Here is a 15,652-nt window from a genome sequence, read left to right on the forward strand (position 1 = left end):
CACGTTGCATTACAAAATCAAATGCGTTGGTGGTGCAATCGCTTTATATACTAAACTGTGTTTCATAAGAAAAACCATACAAGCACTCAAGTAGGGCTATATTGATAATTTAATTAAGAGCTCAAATGCAGGGAAAATTATCAATTTTTAAATGAAATTTTAGTTGGTTAAAAATTCACATTTTCAAACTATCATAAAAACTGATACAGACAAATTTGTGCAAGCAATTAATTACATGTAATCTATTGGAGTTTAAGCAACACATACAGTGCTGAGACTTATATTCGTATAATACTGGCTTTGGCTTATTATTATAAAATTGGCTTATTATTAAGATAGATAGGCAGATAGGCTTAGCGGCATGACGTTGGTAGGCGATTAGGCTGAGCGGCTTACTAATAACGACGGCAATACGATATTATATAAACTGTAGTGGCCACCCATAGCTATATGTTGATGCATAAAAAATAAATCTATTAGTCTCCTACTGTATATTAATTTACTTGGAAAACATACTGTGAAATGTGAAATTATTTGAAACACTGACGAGTTCGGCTTAAAGGTTACACGTACTGTACAGTCACATTTAGGCTACTAGACGTCACCGGAAGGGGCTAGTCTATTCGATATCGTATAAAACACTCATCCGCCCAGACTTTCTGTGTATCAGTCTTCAGTACCGAGAAATATTTATGCTGAATAATATTAGATGTATTCATCACGCCTCATTTTCAAACTTATTCGGCTCTCATAAAAGCAGTTGTTACCCTTGTCTTTGGTTAGTTGAGTTAACGCGTGTCGTTCAAAACTAACTGGGGTGTTCAGTGCGTAGACGGCTCCACATAGCGGCAATGCGTCCGATTTGTGGCTTGCTGTTTTTCTCTCTACTTGATTTCGTGAATTTGATCGCCGGCCAATCTAATGCCGTCGACGCATCACCTTTCTTTTTCAATTGCAAACAGTTTGACCGATTGCCGGACAATTGGGATCCCAATGAGTCTTCCATGAAAATCGCCCAGGTGGAGCTGGGTGGAAACCCACGTTCCTATATTGGTGGCCAAGTATACAAAGGTATATTTACTATTAAGCTACAAGAATGTTTAATTTTTCTAATTTGCAACGAGCTATGATATTTGAGCTCTACACGCCAGACATTTTGTTATTATTTTTTGGCTCATCAGAATGAAAATTTTTAAATTTATTTACTAATACCGTATAGCTTTTGCATAAAAACGATTTCATGTTTTACAGTTACTGTCAGATTACTCGAGGATTTTGATTCAGCAATGATCACGGGAGTCTATTCTGCAACTCCAAGTGGCTCCATCGTCAAACAAGTAATCTAACAATAACTTGAATTTATGCCTTGCTATTTGAAGCTGGTTTGATTCCATCTATGATGTGTTTTCCATCCTTTTCATAACAAAAGACTTCTCAGCGTCAACGAAAAATGTGCACCATTTTGCATTCTTACGCAAAACGACGACCCACTGATGAACGCCGAGTTGATTTCCGTTGGATGGCACCACCAGAAGACATGGGCTGCATTGATTTCGTGTAATCCATTTCCATCCATTTTAAATTTCACATTACAGACTATAATAGCAGTCAAGTTTGACGTATAATTAGAGGGACATTTACACGCCAAGAAACCATTCTGTTAAAAGATGAACGGATTTTTCACCTATGTCCACAATACTCCGGTAATGCTATTCATCAAGAATTGTCCATTTGTATATATTTTTTGATAACTAGTGAATCCATCTATATTAGACGATCTTGACGCCGAGAGCGTGACGCTATCTGGCGTGAACCAGGAGGGAGGCGTTATTTTCCGTGACGATTTCGAAACCGGATATTTCACCCCATCTCTTTGGTACTGCTATATTTATACTACAGCACATATGTAAAAACTGTGGCATTTTTAAAAATTATTTGCATTGTTTATTATCATACAATAGGACCGAATCTAAAGGATTTCAAGTTAGCAATAGTTGTCAGCCGATTTTTCATGGATTGTCGGCAACAGTGTGCAACAAGCCGGGAGAATCTCCCGATTCGAATGCAGAAACTACCGAATTTCACGTGTCTACTGTTGCGCTGAATTTGACTAGCGCCGGAACTCTACATTTCACCATCGGACAAACGTCTTGCACTATTGGCGATCAAGACATGACAGCCAGTATGGGGTTGAATACCAAAATCACAATCTTCTATGGTCAGTTAGCTTCTCCTTATGACACAGAGTGTTCTAACTGGAAACCGTTGCAAACCATTGCCAGGTAACTCACATTCCCAACACCGTCTTCAGTATTTCTCGTTTAATTTCTGAAATATAAGTATTAGATACAAGTACACATGTGAAATTAAATCATACATATTATGAATAATAATAAATATCAGTATAATACTGGATAAATGTAAAGCACGGCATAACTAAGTTAAAAATTTCATTTATGCTTGATGCATCGTGCATCGTTCTCTGAACTTGCCTAGTTGATTAATTTCTGTTTTCTGTTTACTTTCTGATTTGATAGTTTACCCAAAACCAGAGAACTGGCTTCTTACGTTTTTCCTTTATTGTCACCTGTTCGACAACCGGAGACATGTTTGCGGTGGTCGGTTGAAATAGTCGAAAACCAAACTGTTTGCTTTGGAGTAGATGATGTGATCGTCACCAACACAGCCGATCGACCGTCCGAATTACACGCAGACTTTGATCCCCTCAACACGGCCGACTGGCTGTCCTTACCTGGCGGAAAGATCCACGTACAGTTATTCCCATCTAATAAAATTCGCAATAATTTTTTTAAATTTTATCTCCTCATGCAGAGTGGCTGTAAAAATAGCAAAGGTGGAGCGTTGGTGTTCAGTGCTAACCAGCATGGCCCAAATTGGGCATCCACTCGAGATTTACAGCTCATTTCAAATGATAGCCCCATATCATCTGACCAAATCCTATGGAGAGCTGACTTTGACGCTTTACTCCTGGACGAACAGTACGTTTATATTTGTTTCATGATTGGTCTGACTGAAATACTAACTTATTCGTACATTAATCTCCCAGTTGGGAGTTTCAGAATGCTCGGACTGATGCCGGCTGTGAAAATGAGAAAAGAATTTTGATTCTCCAGCAATCGTCCAACAGCTCCGTTTTCTCGGTTTGCTCCCCACCGATGAATTTGTCTTTAGCTGGCAATTTGCGCTTCCACCTAAAGCCCTTTAACTCGTGTGAAATAAAGCAAACTAAAAATACCAAATCAACTGCCAAACCGGCGAAGCGTACTCCATCTAAGCTGAACGTATGGATCGAGCGTTTCGACGGCAATAGAAAGAAACTGGTCATTCTGTCAGGACTTGTCCTTGACAATGTAAGTAGGATCAATTTTTTCAAAACATTTGATTAATCAGAAATAATACGGTAGCAAATGTGTCTCATTAATTTTCTAAGGTGCCTGTTACGCCTTCAATATCGATACCTAACGAAGCCCAAGAAAAAGACGCAAAGATTTGCTGGCAACTGCTGGGTGAGCCAGCGTCTGAAAAGGAGTTATCGCCTTGGTCCGTGGACGACATTCAATTGCTTCCAACGCTTCCGTCGCCCATCCAACACATCTTGCAATTTCGTTTGAATATGGCATGCGATCTACCCGGCGGAAACACCTCCTCACTTAGTTATAATACCCGCCAGCTTGTTCAAGAAGAAAACAATTTCCATGTGCTAGTCCAGTATTCAACCGACCAGGGAAGCAGCTGGAACAATCTTCACAATCTTTGTTTACCTCCAACGTGTACTGGTGCCCTATCAGATGTTATCCAGGTGATTCAACCTAACCATTCATGACTAGGCTGGACAAAAAATGTAAAATATTTTCAATTTGAAATGTTTTCTATAATTGTAGACGACTTGGTCTAGCCAAGAGATGGCAGCGCGTCCGTGGGATCGCATTACTCTTCCCGTTTCATTTGCTTCGCTGGCCGAATCCGTGCGCTTCCGCTTCATCCAGAAGGGTCGCAGTACGTCTAATCTCAATGTAAAGCACTGGGCCGTCGATGACATCTACCTTGAAGAATGCTCGATGGGGTGTAGCGGTCATGGAACGTGCATAGAAAAAAGCCTTTGCTCTTGCGACGATGGCTACCACGGTGAATGGTGTCAGCATCCAGTCCAGCAGCTTCCGCCAACTTTGCGAGAAAACTTTGAACACGAGACGAGCATTTCTAATTCATTCGCTCGATTTTCTGGACACAAGTTGAGTGCCCGATGCGGACAAGTTGGAGCTGGACTAGCGGCAGTCTTCGATCAACCTGGTAGTCGCCAATTAATGACCCTCGATCTCGACACCACGGAGAGTTACATTTTGCGATTCGCTCTCAGAATGAACGGGCCCGGAAGTCAACTACACCAGCACTGCCCAGGACCCGATAGACTAGTCGAGACCATCTACGTTCACTCCTCTTGCAACGGAGGCATAACGTGGACTCTGCTCAAATTTATCGAGCCCTATCAAACCAAAGAAGAATCAACTCGTTTAATCCGAATTCAACTGACGCCGGAAGCTCAAGGGCCGAGCTGTCGGTTCAGAATTTGGCAGGCTCAACATTCCGGACCTGCAAAGGACGTTTGGGCTGTCGACGATCTCTACGTCGGTCCTAATTTGACTCAGACATTGACCCGAAACAGCAGTTCCGACATCAGTTTTCCGACTACGGCGGATGCTTTCGTCGGCCGTCATACGCCCGAAACGTTCTGCAAGAGGGACGGCGTCATGGTTCTTCAAGCCGACGAAGGGGAAGAGACCTATCCGGTTCGGATTGAGCCATTTTCCGTGATCCAGCTAGAGCTGGCGGTTGGCTGCAGTTTATCGACTCCGCTACTCAACAACAACAGCATCGTGGTCCAGTTCTCTGTCGACGGCGGCAAGCACTGGAACGATTTGGACGACAGCCGGCGACACGTATCTTTCTTGCAGGATTGGAGGAGGATTGGAATCAAACTTCCGCCAGCTTCGTGGTCGGAAGCCACTCGATTTCGCATCGCTCAGACTGGAAGCCGTCCCTCCGATCGCAGCCCGCTGGGTGTCGACTATTTTTACGCGGGGCCCGACGAATGCCCTGAACTCTGTCGCGGCAACGGACGCTGCGCCCTGTCCGGATGCGTTTGCGACGACGGGTTCAGCGGCGAGAGTTGTCTACCCGATTCTCCGCTCACCACGCTCAAAGCCTCCGACCAGTCCTTAGCGCTGACGATTGGCGGACGTGATTATCTGATGGATCACGATGGATGTCTGGTGCGCGGGACGCACAATATCATGCTTGACGGGCTCGGCATGCGTTATTTGGAGACGAAGGAAATCAGCTACTCACCGGGCATCGTCGTCATGTTCTTCCTACGGTTAGGATTCTGCGAATCGTCCCAAATTGGGTCCCATCACGACGTATTTGTTCAGATGGAAATCTCTTGGAACGGGATCGACTGGAAACTGCTCCGCGAGTACCGCAGCCCATTTTTCTCGCAGCCTCAGTTTGAACAAATTGAAATCTTACCGTCCAAGAGCATACGATCCCAAACGCATCCGCCGCCGTTTAAAATCCGCTTCGTTCAAACTGGCATCCACGGTAAGGATCGAAACGTGTGGAGCGTGGCCGGATTGGCCAGCTCGTCACAGGCGGATGTGTTGACTGGGCCTGACATTGGTAAACTGGAATCACCATTGATTGACAACACGAACTTTTGGCTGGTGCGAAATGATCCGGATCCCAAGTCGTCCTGTCTGGTCTTCGACTCGAGTTGTCTCAGCAAGATCGCGTGGTACGGCGCCCTAACCCAAAAATTATTTCTCGACGTCGGGGATACAATTCAATTCGACGTTGTCGTCCAGCCCGTCGATTCGACCACTTTTCCCGACACTGCCGAACAAATTCTTCTGGAGTACTCGGCCGACGGTGGAGTGGATTGGCAGTTGGTTCAACCGGAATGCCTTCACACCTGGTCGAACTGCCTTGGGTTTTACGAGTCTAGCCGATTAGATTATCGTAGTTTCACATCATCGGAGGATGCCAATGAAAATCGATTTCATTTCCGCACTAGCGAAGCCATGGCCAACAAGTAAACGTTTCATTGATTATACCTAGTACGTAATTTCTTGGATATTGACATTTGACCGATTCACAGGCCGATCCTTCTTCGTTGGTTGCACCACCGACTCGGAGATCAACAACACCATCCACTTCGTGGATTCCAAATACAGAACTTGTACATCGGAAATCCATGTCCGTCCTCGTGTTCTGGACACGGCAGATGTTGGAATTCGGTGTGCTCCTGTGAGGCTGGCTATTCGGGTACGTCACGGTGAATTTAGCTCATTTGTTTTTTATTTCTGAAAAAAAATTAGCCAATTCACCTTTCGTACCAGGTGATGGCTGTTCGGAGACGGAAGAGACTAAAATAGCCGGTTTCTACGACACTTTCGTTTACAAGGAACACACGAATGCGTCACCAAAATTGCGTCCCCATTGGGGTCGCATCGTCGGCGGGAAATTGATGCCGAATTACTGCGATGGCTCGACAGATGGAGTTGTTTTCTTCGCAAGTCGGGGGCCGCGCTCTTTACAAACTTTGGAAATTGATACCAGAAACTTGAGGTTTTTGCCCATAATTTGTTTTTAACTAATATCATATCACTGAAACTAATCTAAATTGAATTAAATCACGCTTTAAAACTTCTGCAGAATGGTGCAGTTCACTTTGGCTGTCACTAGCGTCTCCATTTACAAGCAAAACTGTCGCCTGGCTGCCAAACGTAAATCTTTGTCGGTAGAGATACCCGCTGCCAGTCTTTTAGTTCTTGACTACAGTAACGACAACGGACTAACCTGGAACCCCCTGGAAACCTGGCCCTTGAATTCGGAAATCGATGAGAAGAGGATAGGGTTCAGTTTGCCAGATTCCGCTAGAACGGCAAGAACCAAAATTCGATGGTGGCAACTCACCTACCCGAACGCCAATAACCGAGGCATTTATTGATTACAGATTTATAATTGTACGAGATGAATAACAATTTTATAATCGGTTCCATGCCTTAGACGGTCTGCAGTGGTACCTGGATGACGTACTCGTCAATTTGAACATGACCAACCCAGTCGTTTTCGAATATGAGAATCAGTCGGATGAACCTGTCCAAGAACATCAGTCCAGCGACACCACTGATGGTAGTGTGAAGGATGGCACTATCACGGATTGGATGGGTTGGCAAGGCTTGGTATTTCATGAGCCGCTCGATCCCGTCGACACTTTGCTAGGACCGGCTGATTTAGAGGACGGATCTTCCTTGTCGTATGCGGAAACATGGGACATGGAAATCACCGATCCTACCTTCGCTCAGTTTCAGCTGATATTACCAGAAGAGCACACCTTGAGGAATGTAGAGGTCCGATTTGAATATTCCACGGACATGGGTCGTCATTGGAGCCTGGTCGAACTGGAATGCTACATGTTGCACCAACTGAGCCAACAGTGTGAATACCTCCATCCGCCCAGTCGATATTTTTTAAATGTGCAGAACAACGCATCTCGAATCACCGTCCACTTACCACGGCGTTCCATGTGAGAGAGGAGCTTCATCAGCTGACTTCAGAATATTTGAAAAACAGAATTTTTCTTTTCTTTTTTCAATTCTTTTAGAACTGAATCGACGCGTTTCCGATGGATCAGCGAAAATGGACAGGATCGTGGGCCGACCGTGTGGGGTGTTGGACGTGTCTACATTGGCGGCACATGTCCGTGGATGTGTTCTGGTCATGGAACGTGCAAAAACGGACAATGCAGGTATTCTGTGTAATACAGATCAGTCAGATTAATAATAAAGTGTTGTTAAAGTTGTGATGCCGGATATGGTAACTTGGATTGTGTTCCAATCGAACCTCTTCCTCGGAGACTTACGAGCCATTTTGACGGGGATTCCAATTTGGTACGCATTTCTGGTGGAGGCATTTCAACTGGATGCGGAGTGTTGATGTCTGGTCCGGCCGCTATTTTTCATAAGGTTAGTGTTACTTGTATGCTATACTTACACGCAATAAGATTTAAAAAAAATAATTTTATTTCTAGGACGGACTGCGCTACTTTGAGTCAATAGATTTGGACTTGACAGCAGCATCTTATGCTCAAATGTCTATCAAGTTTAACTGCTGGGCGGAATTGGAAAGTTACGCCAATTCACTGGAACCCTCACACCAACGACTTTTATTACAGCATTCAGTTAACGGTGGAATTACTTGGATTCTTATCCAAGTATGACAAAATGTCCAATCGGTTTCAATTTAATTTTGCATAGTTCAGGCACATTTTATTTGACGCAACTAAAAAAAAAAAAAAAAACATTATTAGGAAGTCAAAGTTCATCCGCAACAAGACCCACAACTCCTGATTATCAATTTGATGCGTATTCCGGATTTAACCAACTGTACACGCCTGCGATTGTGGCAACCCGTTCACGCTGGTATACGTCGTCATTTATCTATAGACAATCTGTTTAATTTTTCATGCAGTATGAATAATACGAGTACCATATATGACAAACAGGAGAAGGCTGGGATACATGGGCTATTGACGGTTTGGTTCTGCACAGCACAACTCCATTGGGTGCAATCATGACGAGCAATTTCCAGAATCCTAGCAACGACAGTTCTACATGGCTGACTTGGTTTGGTGGTCAGGTTCAGTCGTTTTGTTCCAGGTTGACATTTTTATTTTGTAAATTTACTACGTTTGACTCGCGATCACATTTTCCCGTGTTTTTATAGAGATGACGCCCTTGTTTTCCATGGGGAATTAGGAGAGCAGCAAGTCTTCACGGGCGATGCCATGATTGCACCAGAATCCGTCCTTCAATTTGAGGTATAAGTTAAGTTTGTTACAAGGCTGTGACAATATCTATATTAACTTTTTTTTTACATGGAATAAATATTTTAAAAAAAGGTAAATGTCGGGTGTGGAACAGCTGACCCAAATCTAGAATATCCTATTCGTTTGGAATATTCCAACGACGGTGGTCAAGATTGGCACCTTGTGGTAAATGATAACGAGTCAAGTCGGAATCCTTACGACCGGATGCCACATCAAATGCCCACTGTCTATTCTTCCAAAACGACAAATGCATGGAAAAGGGAAACCGTTATGCTTTCGCAGTTGGAAACGAGCAAGTAAATTGAAAGCGATTTAATGTACAGTAGATTCGTGCTATAAAAAAAAAATGTTTTTTTTTTTTCCCTGCAGGGCGATACGATTTAGATGGTATCAGGGATACTTGAATGGAACTTACGGACATTTAACTCCCCAATGGGCTATACGCAACGTTATTCTGAGTCCGCAATGTCCAGAACTATGTAACGGGCATGGCAGGTGCACGGAAGAAGGATCTTGTGAATGTGATGGCGGATATCAGGGCGATGCCTGTGAGACGGTGACACATTCGACTCTCAATCCTCATGACTTTCACGAATCGTTTATCACTGCCGGTAATGACTGTAAAGAAAAATGATTAAAATCTATCGCCTTCCATAATATTTTTCTACTAATGTTTGTAGAAGATCCGCTAGAAAATTTTAATTGGATTCGGCGAATAGGAGGTGAAGTCAGAGATCAATCATCAAGAAATATCGGTATTGGAGGAGCCTTCGTCATGGACCGTGTAGGAGTCAGAATGTTAGAAACACGCGACCTTGATCTGTCTAATGCGAAGTAGAAAAAGAAACATTACCTAAAATCAGTTTTTGATAATATCTTAAATACTAACCCAATTGAATAGTTTCGTCCAATTTCATCTCGACTCGTCCGAATCAATACCTTCGGAAGATGAAACTTTCGTGATCCTCGATTATTCTATTAATGGTGGAATCGAATGGACTACCTTCGAAGTTTTCCCACTTGATGGCTTATCAATTCAACAGCTTCACCAAGTGGTACTTTGTATATATTTTTTTTCAGTTGATTTATTACAACAAATAAAAGCCATGAAATCTTCTAACCACTAACATGGCCTCAATAACAGCCTCTTCCTAGCCGAGCGCTTAGCTTAGCCACCCGGTTGAAATGGTCTCAATTGGGAGGACGGAACGGAAACTATCACACCACCTGGGCTATTGACGAGGTAAAGAATCAAACAGTTATTATTAGATTCATTACAAAATAATACTAGAATGTAAAAGAAAATAATGCGGCCACCAGATTTTTATCGGAGGAGAATATTATGCCAAGAGCTCCTTAGAAGATGACTTTACATCGATTGAAACGACTAGAAGCAATTGGCTTTTTTTCTCTGGAGGAACACTGGAACCGTCTTGTGGCTCATCTAATTCAACTCTTCATTTCCCCAGTAATTTAGTCGCACATTTTCTTTTAAATTCGGCATTTAATCTTTTATTTTTTGAAAGATCCCAATGGCAAAAGTATGGCTATGACAAAAGACATCAAAGTAGTTGATCACATGTATTTCCAATACGCGACATCCTCAGGATGTGATCATCCCAATGCATGCAATCGTAAGTTTTACACTTGCATATTAAATTTACAAGGTGTTCATAATTTTGGAATTCAAATTAATTTAAATGAACCACCACACAGGAGTGCGGCTGGAATATTCCGATAATTATGGACTTGTTTGGCGAAATCTCCCAGATGAATGTCTGCCGGGAGAAGAAGTCGATTGCAATGCTTTTGAATACCACACGGAACTCTTGTCGCGTGCCACAGGATATCGACGTTCCATTACTGTACCAATCCCAGTAAATAAAGGGTATTATAAGTGTTGAGATTGGGACTTTCCCCTCTATATTAGTCAAACAATTTTACATCTCATTAATTCAATTAAAAAAAAAAACTACAGCGTAATCCGTTTCCGATGGATAAGTGACGATGAATCAGTTGACTGGACACTGCATTGGGTTTATATCGGAGCTGCATGTGGGCACTGTAACGGACGAGGTCGCTGCTGGGAAGGATCCTGCCAGTGTCATCGCAATTGGACTGGTAAGTCATCCCTAAATCAATACCTCACAAGACCGACGGTTTGTATTTTTGTTTCGTAGGAGAGAGCTGTGAAATATCGTCTACCAAGCTTTTTTCAAGTGTACGGGAAACATTCAACAACAGTTGGAATTCAAGCATACTGTGGTCGAGGATCAACGGCGGGTCTATATCGTCTCTTTGTGGAAATCTGGACTCCGGTCCAGCTTTGCATTTTCACGAGGTAAATTTATCGAGGATAAGAAATTTGAATACATAACTATTGCAAATAATTGTAATAAGTATAATCAAGTGTTGTAACGAGAAAAAATTTGGCTACAAATGGATATTGAAAAACGCAGAAAAACGAGAATTAAGGGAGTGTGAAATAATTTCAAAGAATTTTAACACGGCAGGCTTGTGACCGATACGCCGAAACCCTTGAACTGGATCTACGCGAAGTCATAGTGGTACAATTTCACTTGAGATCTGCCTGTGGAAAAGTGCAGAGTAGCCCAAACCACGGAGTACTACTGTTCCAATTTTCGTTGAACGGAGGTGTTAAATGGCAGCCTGGTTTGACCATCTCTCTCAGTCAATTTCAAGATTCAAAGTGAGTATTTTTCGCATTTTTCTTTAAGAGCAATCAGCCATCAAAGATTTAGGCATCTGAACTATTACTTTGGCTAAAACAGGCTCGTCAGTTTTTTTGTGCCCGATGAAGCTCAAACGAATGCAGTGAAGTTACGTTGGTGGCAACTGGGACCAGCAGGACGGATGACAGAAGACTGGGCAATCGATAGCTTTATCATCGACCGTCCTTTGAATATCTCGTTGACTGCGTTAGAAATTCTTAAACAAAGAAACATTCCTTCACGCGATCTTGATCCGGACTATCAAGCAGAAGAGCCTGAGGGGCCAGTAAATCCTACACATATGAGGCAATCACTGGACGGTCATTTCGGACAAAAATTGTGGTGGAGAAAGATCAATGTTGAACAACAGGATTCCTTTTGTGGTCAGCGAGGACATATCATGCGTGGTAGATCCAATGCAGTGGAAGAATCAATTCTGGAAACTTCAGACTTTTGGGTTGTGAGCGCTAAAGGTCACATATTATCATTTGATTTGATTGTCGGTGATTGCGGCCATGGATCTGATTCCGTAGAGCTGTCTAATACTCCACTTAAATTTCCCGTTCGATTTGAAGTTTCATATGATCACGGCATCACATGGAAGTTATTTCATCCCCTAAAAGTGCGAGGTGAAAAAGGCCAGGGTCCTCAAATACCAAGCGTTTTCCCGAAACTTGATAAATGGCAGACTTACCAATACTCACTTGAACTTATATCCGGAGCAAGGTTAATTTAATTTTACATTTAAAACATTATTTATCTTTTTCATACTTATCATTCATATATTTTTTTCATTATATAATTTTTTAAGATTTGCTCGATTTCGTTGGAGGCATCCGAAATCTTCTGTCTCTGTTTCATGGGCAATTAATGATTTCGATATGGGAGCCGACATTAAGAATCCAGTTTTTGTTGGATTGGTACAATAATAAATTGTGCATACATTGAATTTAACTAAAATAATAAGAGTCGCTTCTTTCATTTTTGTAGCAAACATTATCTGATGACTTCAATAATGGGACGACAGTAAAACCGCATTGGAGATTTTTCAGTGGTGGAAAAATTGTCCATCCTAATGAACGACTCGGTGATGGGACGGCAGGATTATTTCAAGGGCCTGGGATAAAACTACTGCAAACTGTGGCGCTTGATTTGACTTTTGGTCGAAACGTTGAGTTTATTCTTAACTTTCAGTTGAACAAAGGACGAAGAGACAATGAAGATATGACACAAAACGTATTTTTACAGTGTTCACCTGATAATGGTTTGAGGAGAAAAATTTTTTTTTTGCTTTTTATAATCAGGACGTTTATAAAATTGAATTGCCTTAAGGTTTCAAATGGATTCTAATTCAAGACTACTTTCCTCAACATTACATAAACCCCGCGTCAGTTCATGCGGTTATTCCGGAAGACTGTCAAAATTCTCATTCTATTTTGCGGTGGTGGCAACCTGTTGGGACTGAGGCTGAAACGATTAAAAAATCCCCAATGTGGCTTATCGATAATATTGCCATCGAATATTCCAGAGAACAATTGACTGAAATCTATGGTATTATACTAGAAATTAATTAAATAATTAAAATTAATTACCTAACCTTAAATCATTCAAAATTTTTTTGTTATTCATGAAAACTTTCCCTAGATACATTCGGGTATGTAATATAATAATACTACTGTGCAATATCCAAAAAGAAAATTACTAACGATATTACGACTTTAAAGTACTGAACTACTAAATCAAACCCAGTGGCAATTTCATCCGAATGGCGTCATTTCAAATAATATTTGTGGCACACCTGAAGTGGAAAGTTCATTGAATTTCATATCCAGTGAAAATAATCGGATTGCAGGAATCACAAGTAGACATGTCCATGTTAAAGAAAATTACGCAGTCTACTTTAAGGTACTCATAAGTCATAAAATAAAGTGATAGTTACTAGGCTAAATAAGTCACTTAAAACATATCTTAAAACATCCAAGTTTTAAGTGTGTTTTTGAATTGTGTTAATCAGATCAGAACCTCTTGCGGACTAATACCTTGCCATGCTAACAACAATCGAAGTCAAATAAGATTTGAAATGAGACAAGGATACGAACAACCTTATTGGTCCTTGGCGAAACCCAATTGTTTTCCTAGTTCAACTAATTCGCTATGTGATCCTCAAATGTATCACAGTTCTACTGCTTATACGTTTGATAATTTTCCAACGTGGCAACGGGTCATCGTTCCATTGAAATCGATACCGTTTTCCAAGTTAATGTTATTACAAAATTAGATTGTTCAGTGTAATAGGTTAATGTTTTCTTATTTTCTAGTACGTGGCAATTCCGTTGGATAACCCAAAAAAAAGGTATAGGAAGAGGAGAGAAAAACACGTGGGCTATTAAAGATGTTTATATTGGGCGAATGTGTCCGTCTCATTGTCACGGCCATGGAGACTGTTTTCGTGGACGATGCTTATGCGACAATGGTTATGAAGGCTTTAGGTAACTTTTGTGCTATTATACCGTAATTAATTCACCGATAAAAAGATTTTTTTCAACATTCTAATTATAAAAAAAACTATTAAGCTGCGCGAGCTCAAATACGGTGCTCTCCGTTTCTTTATTACCTGTAATGGATCACTTCGACGATATCGTCAATCCACCGAATTTGTGGGAAAGCATCAACGGAGGGAGTATTAAAATTGGTTGCGGATCTCTTATTCCTCTTGCTCACGGAAATCATCTACATTTCGATGGATGTGGAACAAGGATGGCTTCTACTGTACCAATGGACGTCGGTATCGTAAGGTATGTAGGCCTAAATAACAGTAACAATAATAACAATGCAAAAATGCTTTAGAACTGCATCAATAATATGTGTTTATATAGCTCTGAATTCTCACTTTTTATTTACAATAAGGACTGAAAAGCATATAGCATAATCATAGTTTATTTGTTAGGCGTGTAGCTTTCGTAATCCGCATAGGAACCCCACAACAGATCCCTTCGTGTAGGATTCAACCTTCAAACAGATCAGATATTTTTGATCGAACCGTACTTCTTCAATACAGTTACAATGGTGTAGATTGGCTTTTACTTGCTTCTCACGGAATACGCAATTTCATCCAGGTAATTTAGCCTACCAAAAAATAATTTTTTTTTTAAATTTTTTCGAGACTTACAAACTGTTGTTCAAATTAAAATAGCCTCAAAGAATGATTTATAATGTTCCCATGCAAATGAATTCTTCGACTATCCAATTTCGATGGTGGCAACCACAACACGGGGGATCTAACTGGGACCAATGGGCGCTAGATAACGTGGAAATTCTGATTTAAATTCAGTGAAAATTTTTACCCAACAAGTTGTTCTAAAGATTAGCATTCTCATAATAAATTGGCTTAATACATCGTTTATTGTTGCTCCTGAAATGACCATCACGCGTAAAAATAAATTAAACAAATTTGACAATGTTCAATGAATGTTTCTTTTCAATTTTGACATGTTGAAGATAAAAAAAAAATCGTTGCGTTGATACATGGTGTATTAGTATGGTGGGGGAACTTTTGTTGGAATCGGCTATCTCGAATGAAGCCAGTTTCCGGACAAGAGGCGGAGCTTAGTGAAAAGTAAAAAATCTTAACAGCCAATTGCAGGGCTGGTCACCTATTGTCGGTGCCCTCTATGAACCAAAATACTAATCTTTTGTCAAATAATTCGTCTGTAAATTAGTTTATATATTTAACATTTTCGATGGCAGTCATCAACCGGTTGTCGCAGTGGTTAACGTCACGAGCTACGACACTCAGGTAGAAACTAGAAAGGTTCAAAACCTCATTACAGAATTTTTTTTTTTCATATTTATTGTCTATTAATTTTGAAATAATTTAAGCTGGAAAAATAATACTTAATTACTGTTATTGACTCATTTTTTACGATTTTATAGCTTTATAAGTACATAAGCAAAGTGCAAACGGACTTAGAAAATTTTCAAACCGTTTATAGCTCATAGTTCACCCAATTGT

General features: G+C 41.1%; 1 protein-coding gene and 1 long non-coding RNA gene across 3 annotated transcripts; one reads left to right on the forward strand and one right to left on the reverse strand.

Annotated features, from left to right (window-relative positions):
• Positions 1-485: 485 nt before the first annotated feature.
• On the reverse strand, positions 486-902 carry LOC124201607. Its single transcript, XR_006877605.1, has 2 exons — positions 768-902; positions 486-695 (listed from the first exon to the last, which is right to left on the reverse strand). It is a non-coding gene; the product is annotated as an uncharacterized LOC124201607 (long non-coding RNA).
• Positions 701-15,105, forward strand: LOC124201605 (reelin-like). 2 transcript variants are annotated; one of them, XM_046597768.1, is made up of 43 exons: positions 708-1,071; positions 1,252-1,337; positions 1,430-1,557; positions 1,630-1,703; positions 1,774-1,876; positions 1,962-2,282; positions 2,538-2,769; positions 2,833-2,999; positions 3,068-3,371; positions 3,452-3,820; positions 3,903-6,109; positions 6,176-6,342; positions 6,417-6,645; positions 6,733-7,016; positions 7,087-7,606; positions 7,685-7,828; positions 7,880-8,045; positions 8,111-8,293; positions 8,390-8,501; positions 8,585-8,738; positions 8,806-8,899; positions 8,981-9,204; positions 9,278-9,519; positions 9,589-9,742; positions 9,810-9,963; positions 10,053-10,151; positions 10,229-10,376; positions 10,435-10,542; positions 10,625-10,796; positions 10,887-11,029; positions 11,089-11,249; positions 11,422-11,618; positions 11,701-12,366; positions 12,452-12,560; positions 12,631-12,904; positions 12,973-13,191; positions 13,285-13,294; positions 13,365-13,545; positions 13,655-13,896; positions 13,959-14,129; positions 14,214-14,435; positions 14,588-14,756; positions 14,834-15,105. In XM_046597768.1, the coding sequence occupies exons 1-43, from the start codon at positions 852-854 to the stop codon at positions 14,963-14,965; spliced, it is 10,461 nt and encodes a 3,486-aa protein (XP_046453724.1). In that variant the 5' UTR covers positions 708-851; the 3' UTR covers positions 14,966-15,105. The 2 variants fall into 2 exon arrangements, with proteins under 2 accessions (XP_046453725.1, XP_046453724.1); XM_046597769.1 differs by lacking the exons at positions 13,959-14,129; positions 14,214-14,435; positions 14,588-14,756; positions 14,834-15,105 and having other exon boundaries at positions 701-1,071; positions 13,623-13,709.
• Positions 15,106-15,652: the final 547 nt, after the last annotated feature.

This window comes from Daphnia pulex, chromosome 9 (assembly GCF_021134715.1).
Source record: "Daphnia pulex isolate KAP4 chromosome 9, ASM2113471v1".
NCBI lineage: Eukaryota > Metazoa > Arthropoda > Branchiopoda > Diplostraca > Daphniidae > Daphnia > Daphnia pulex.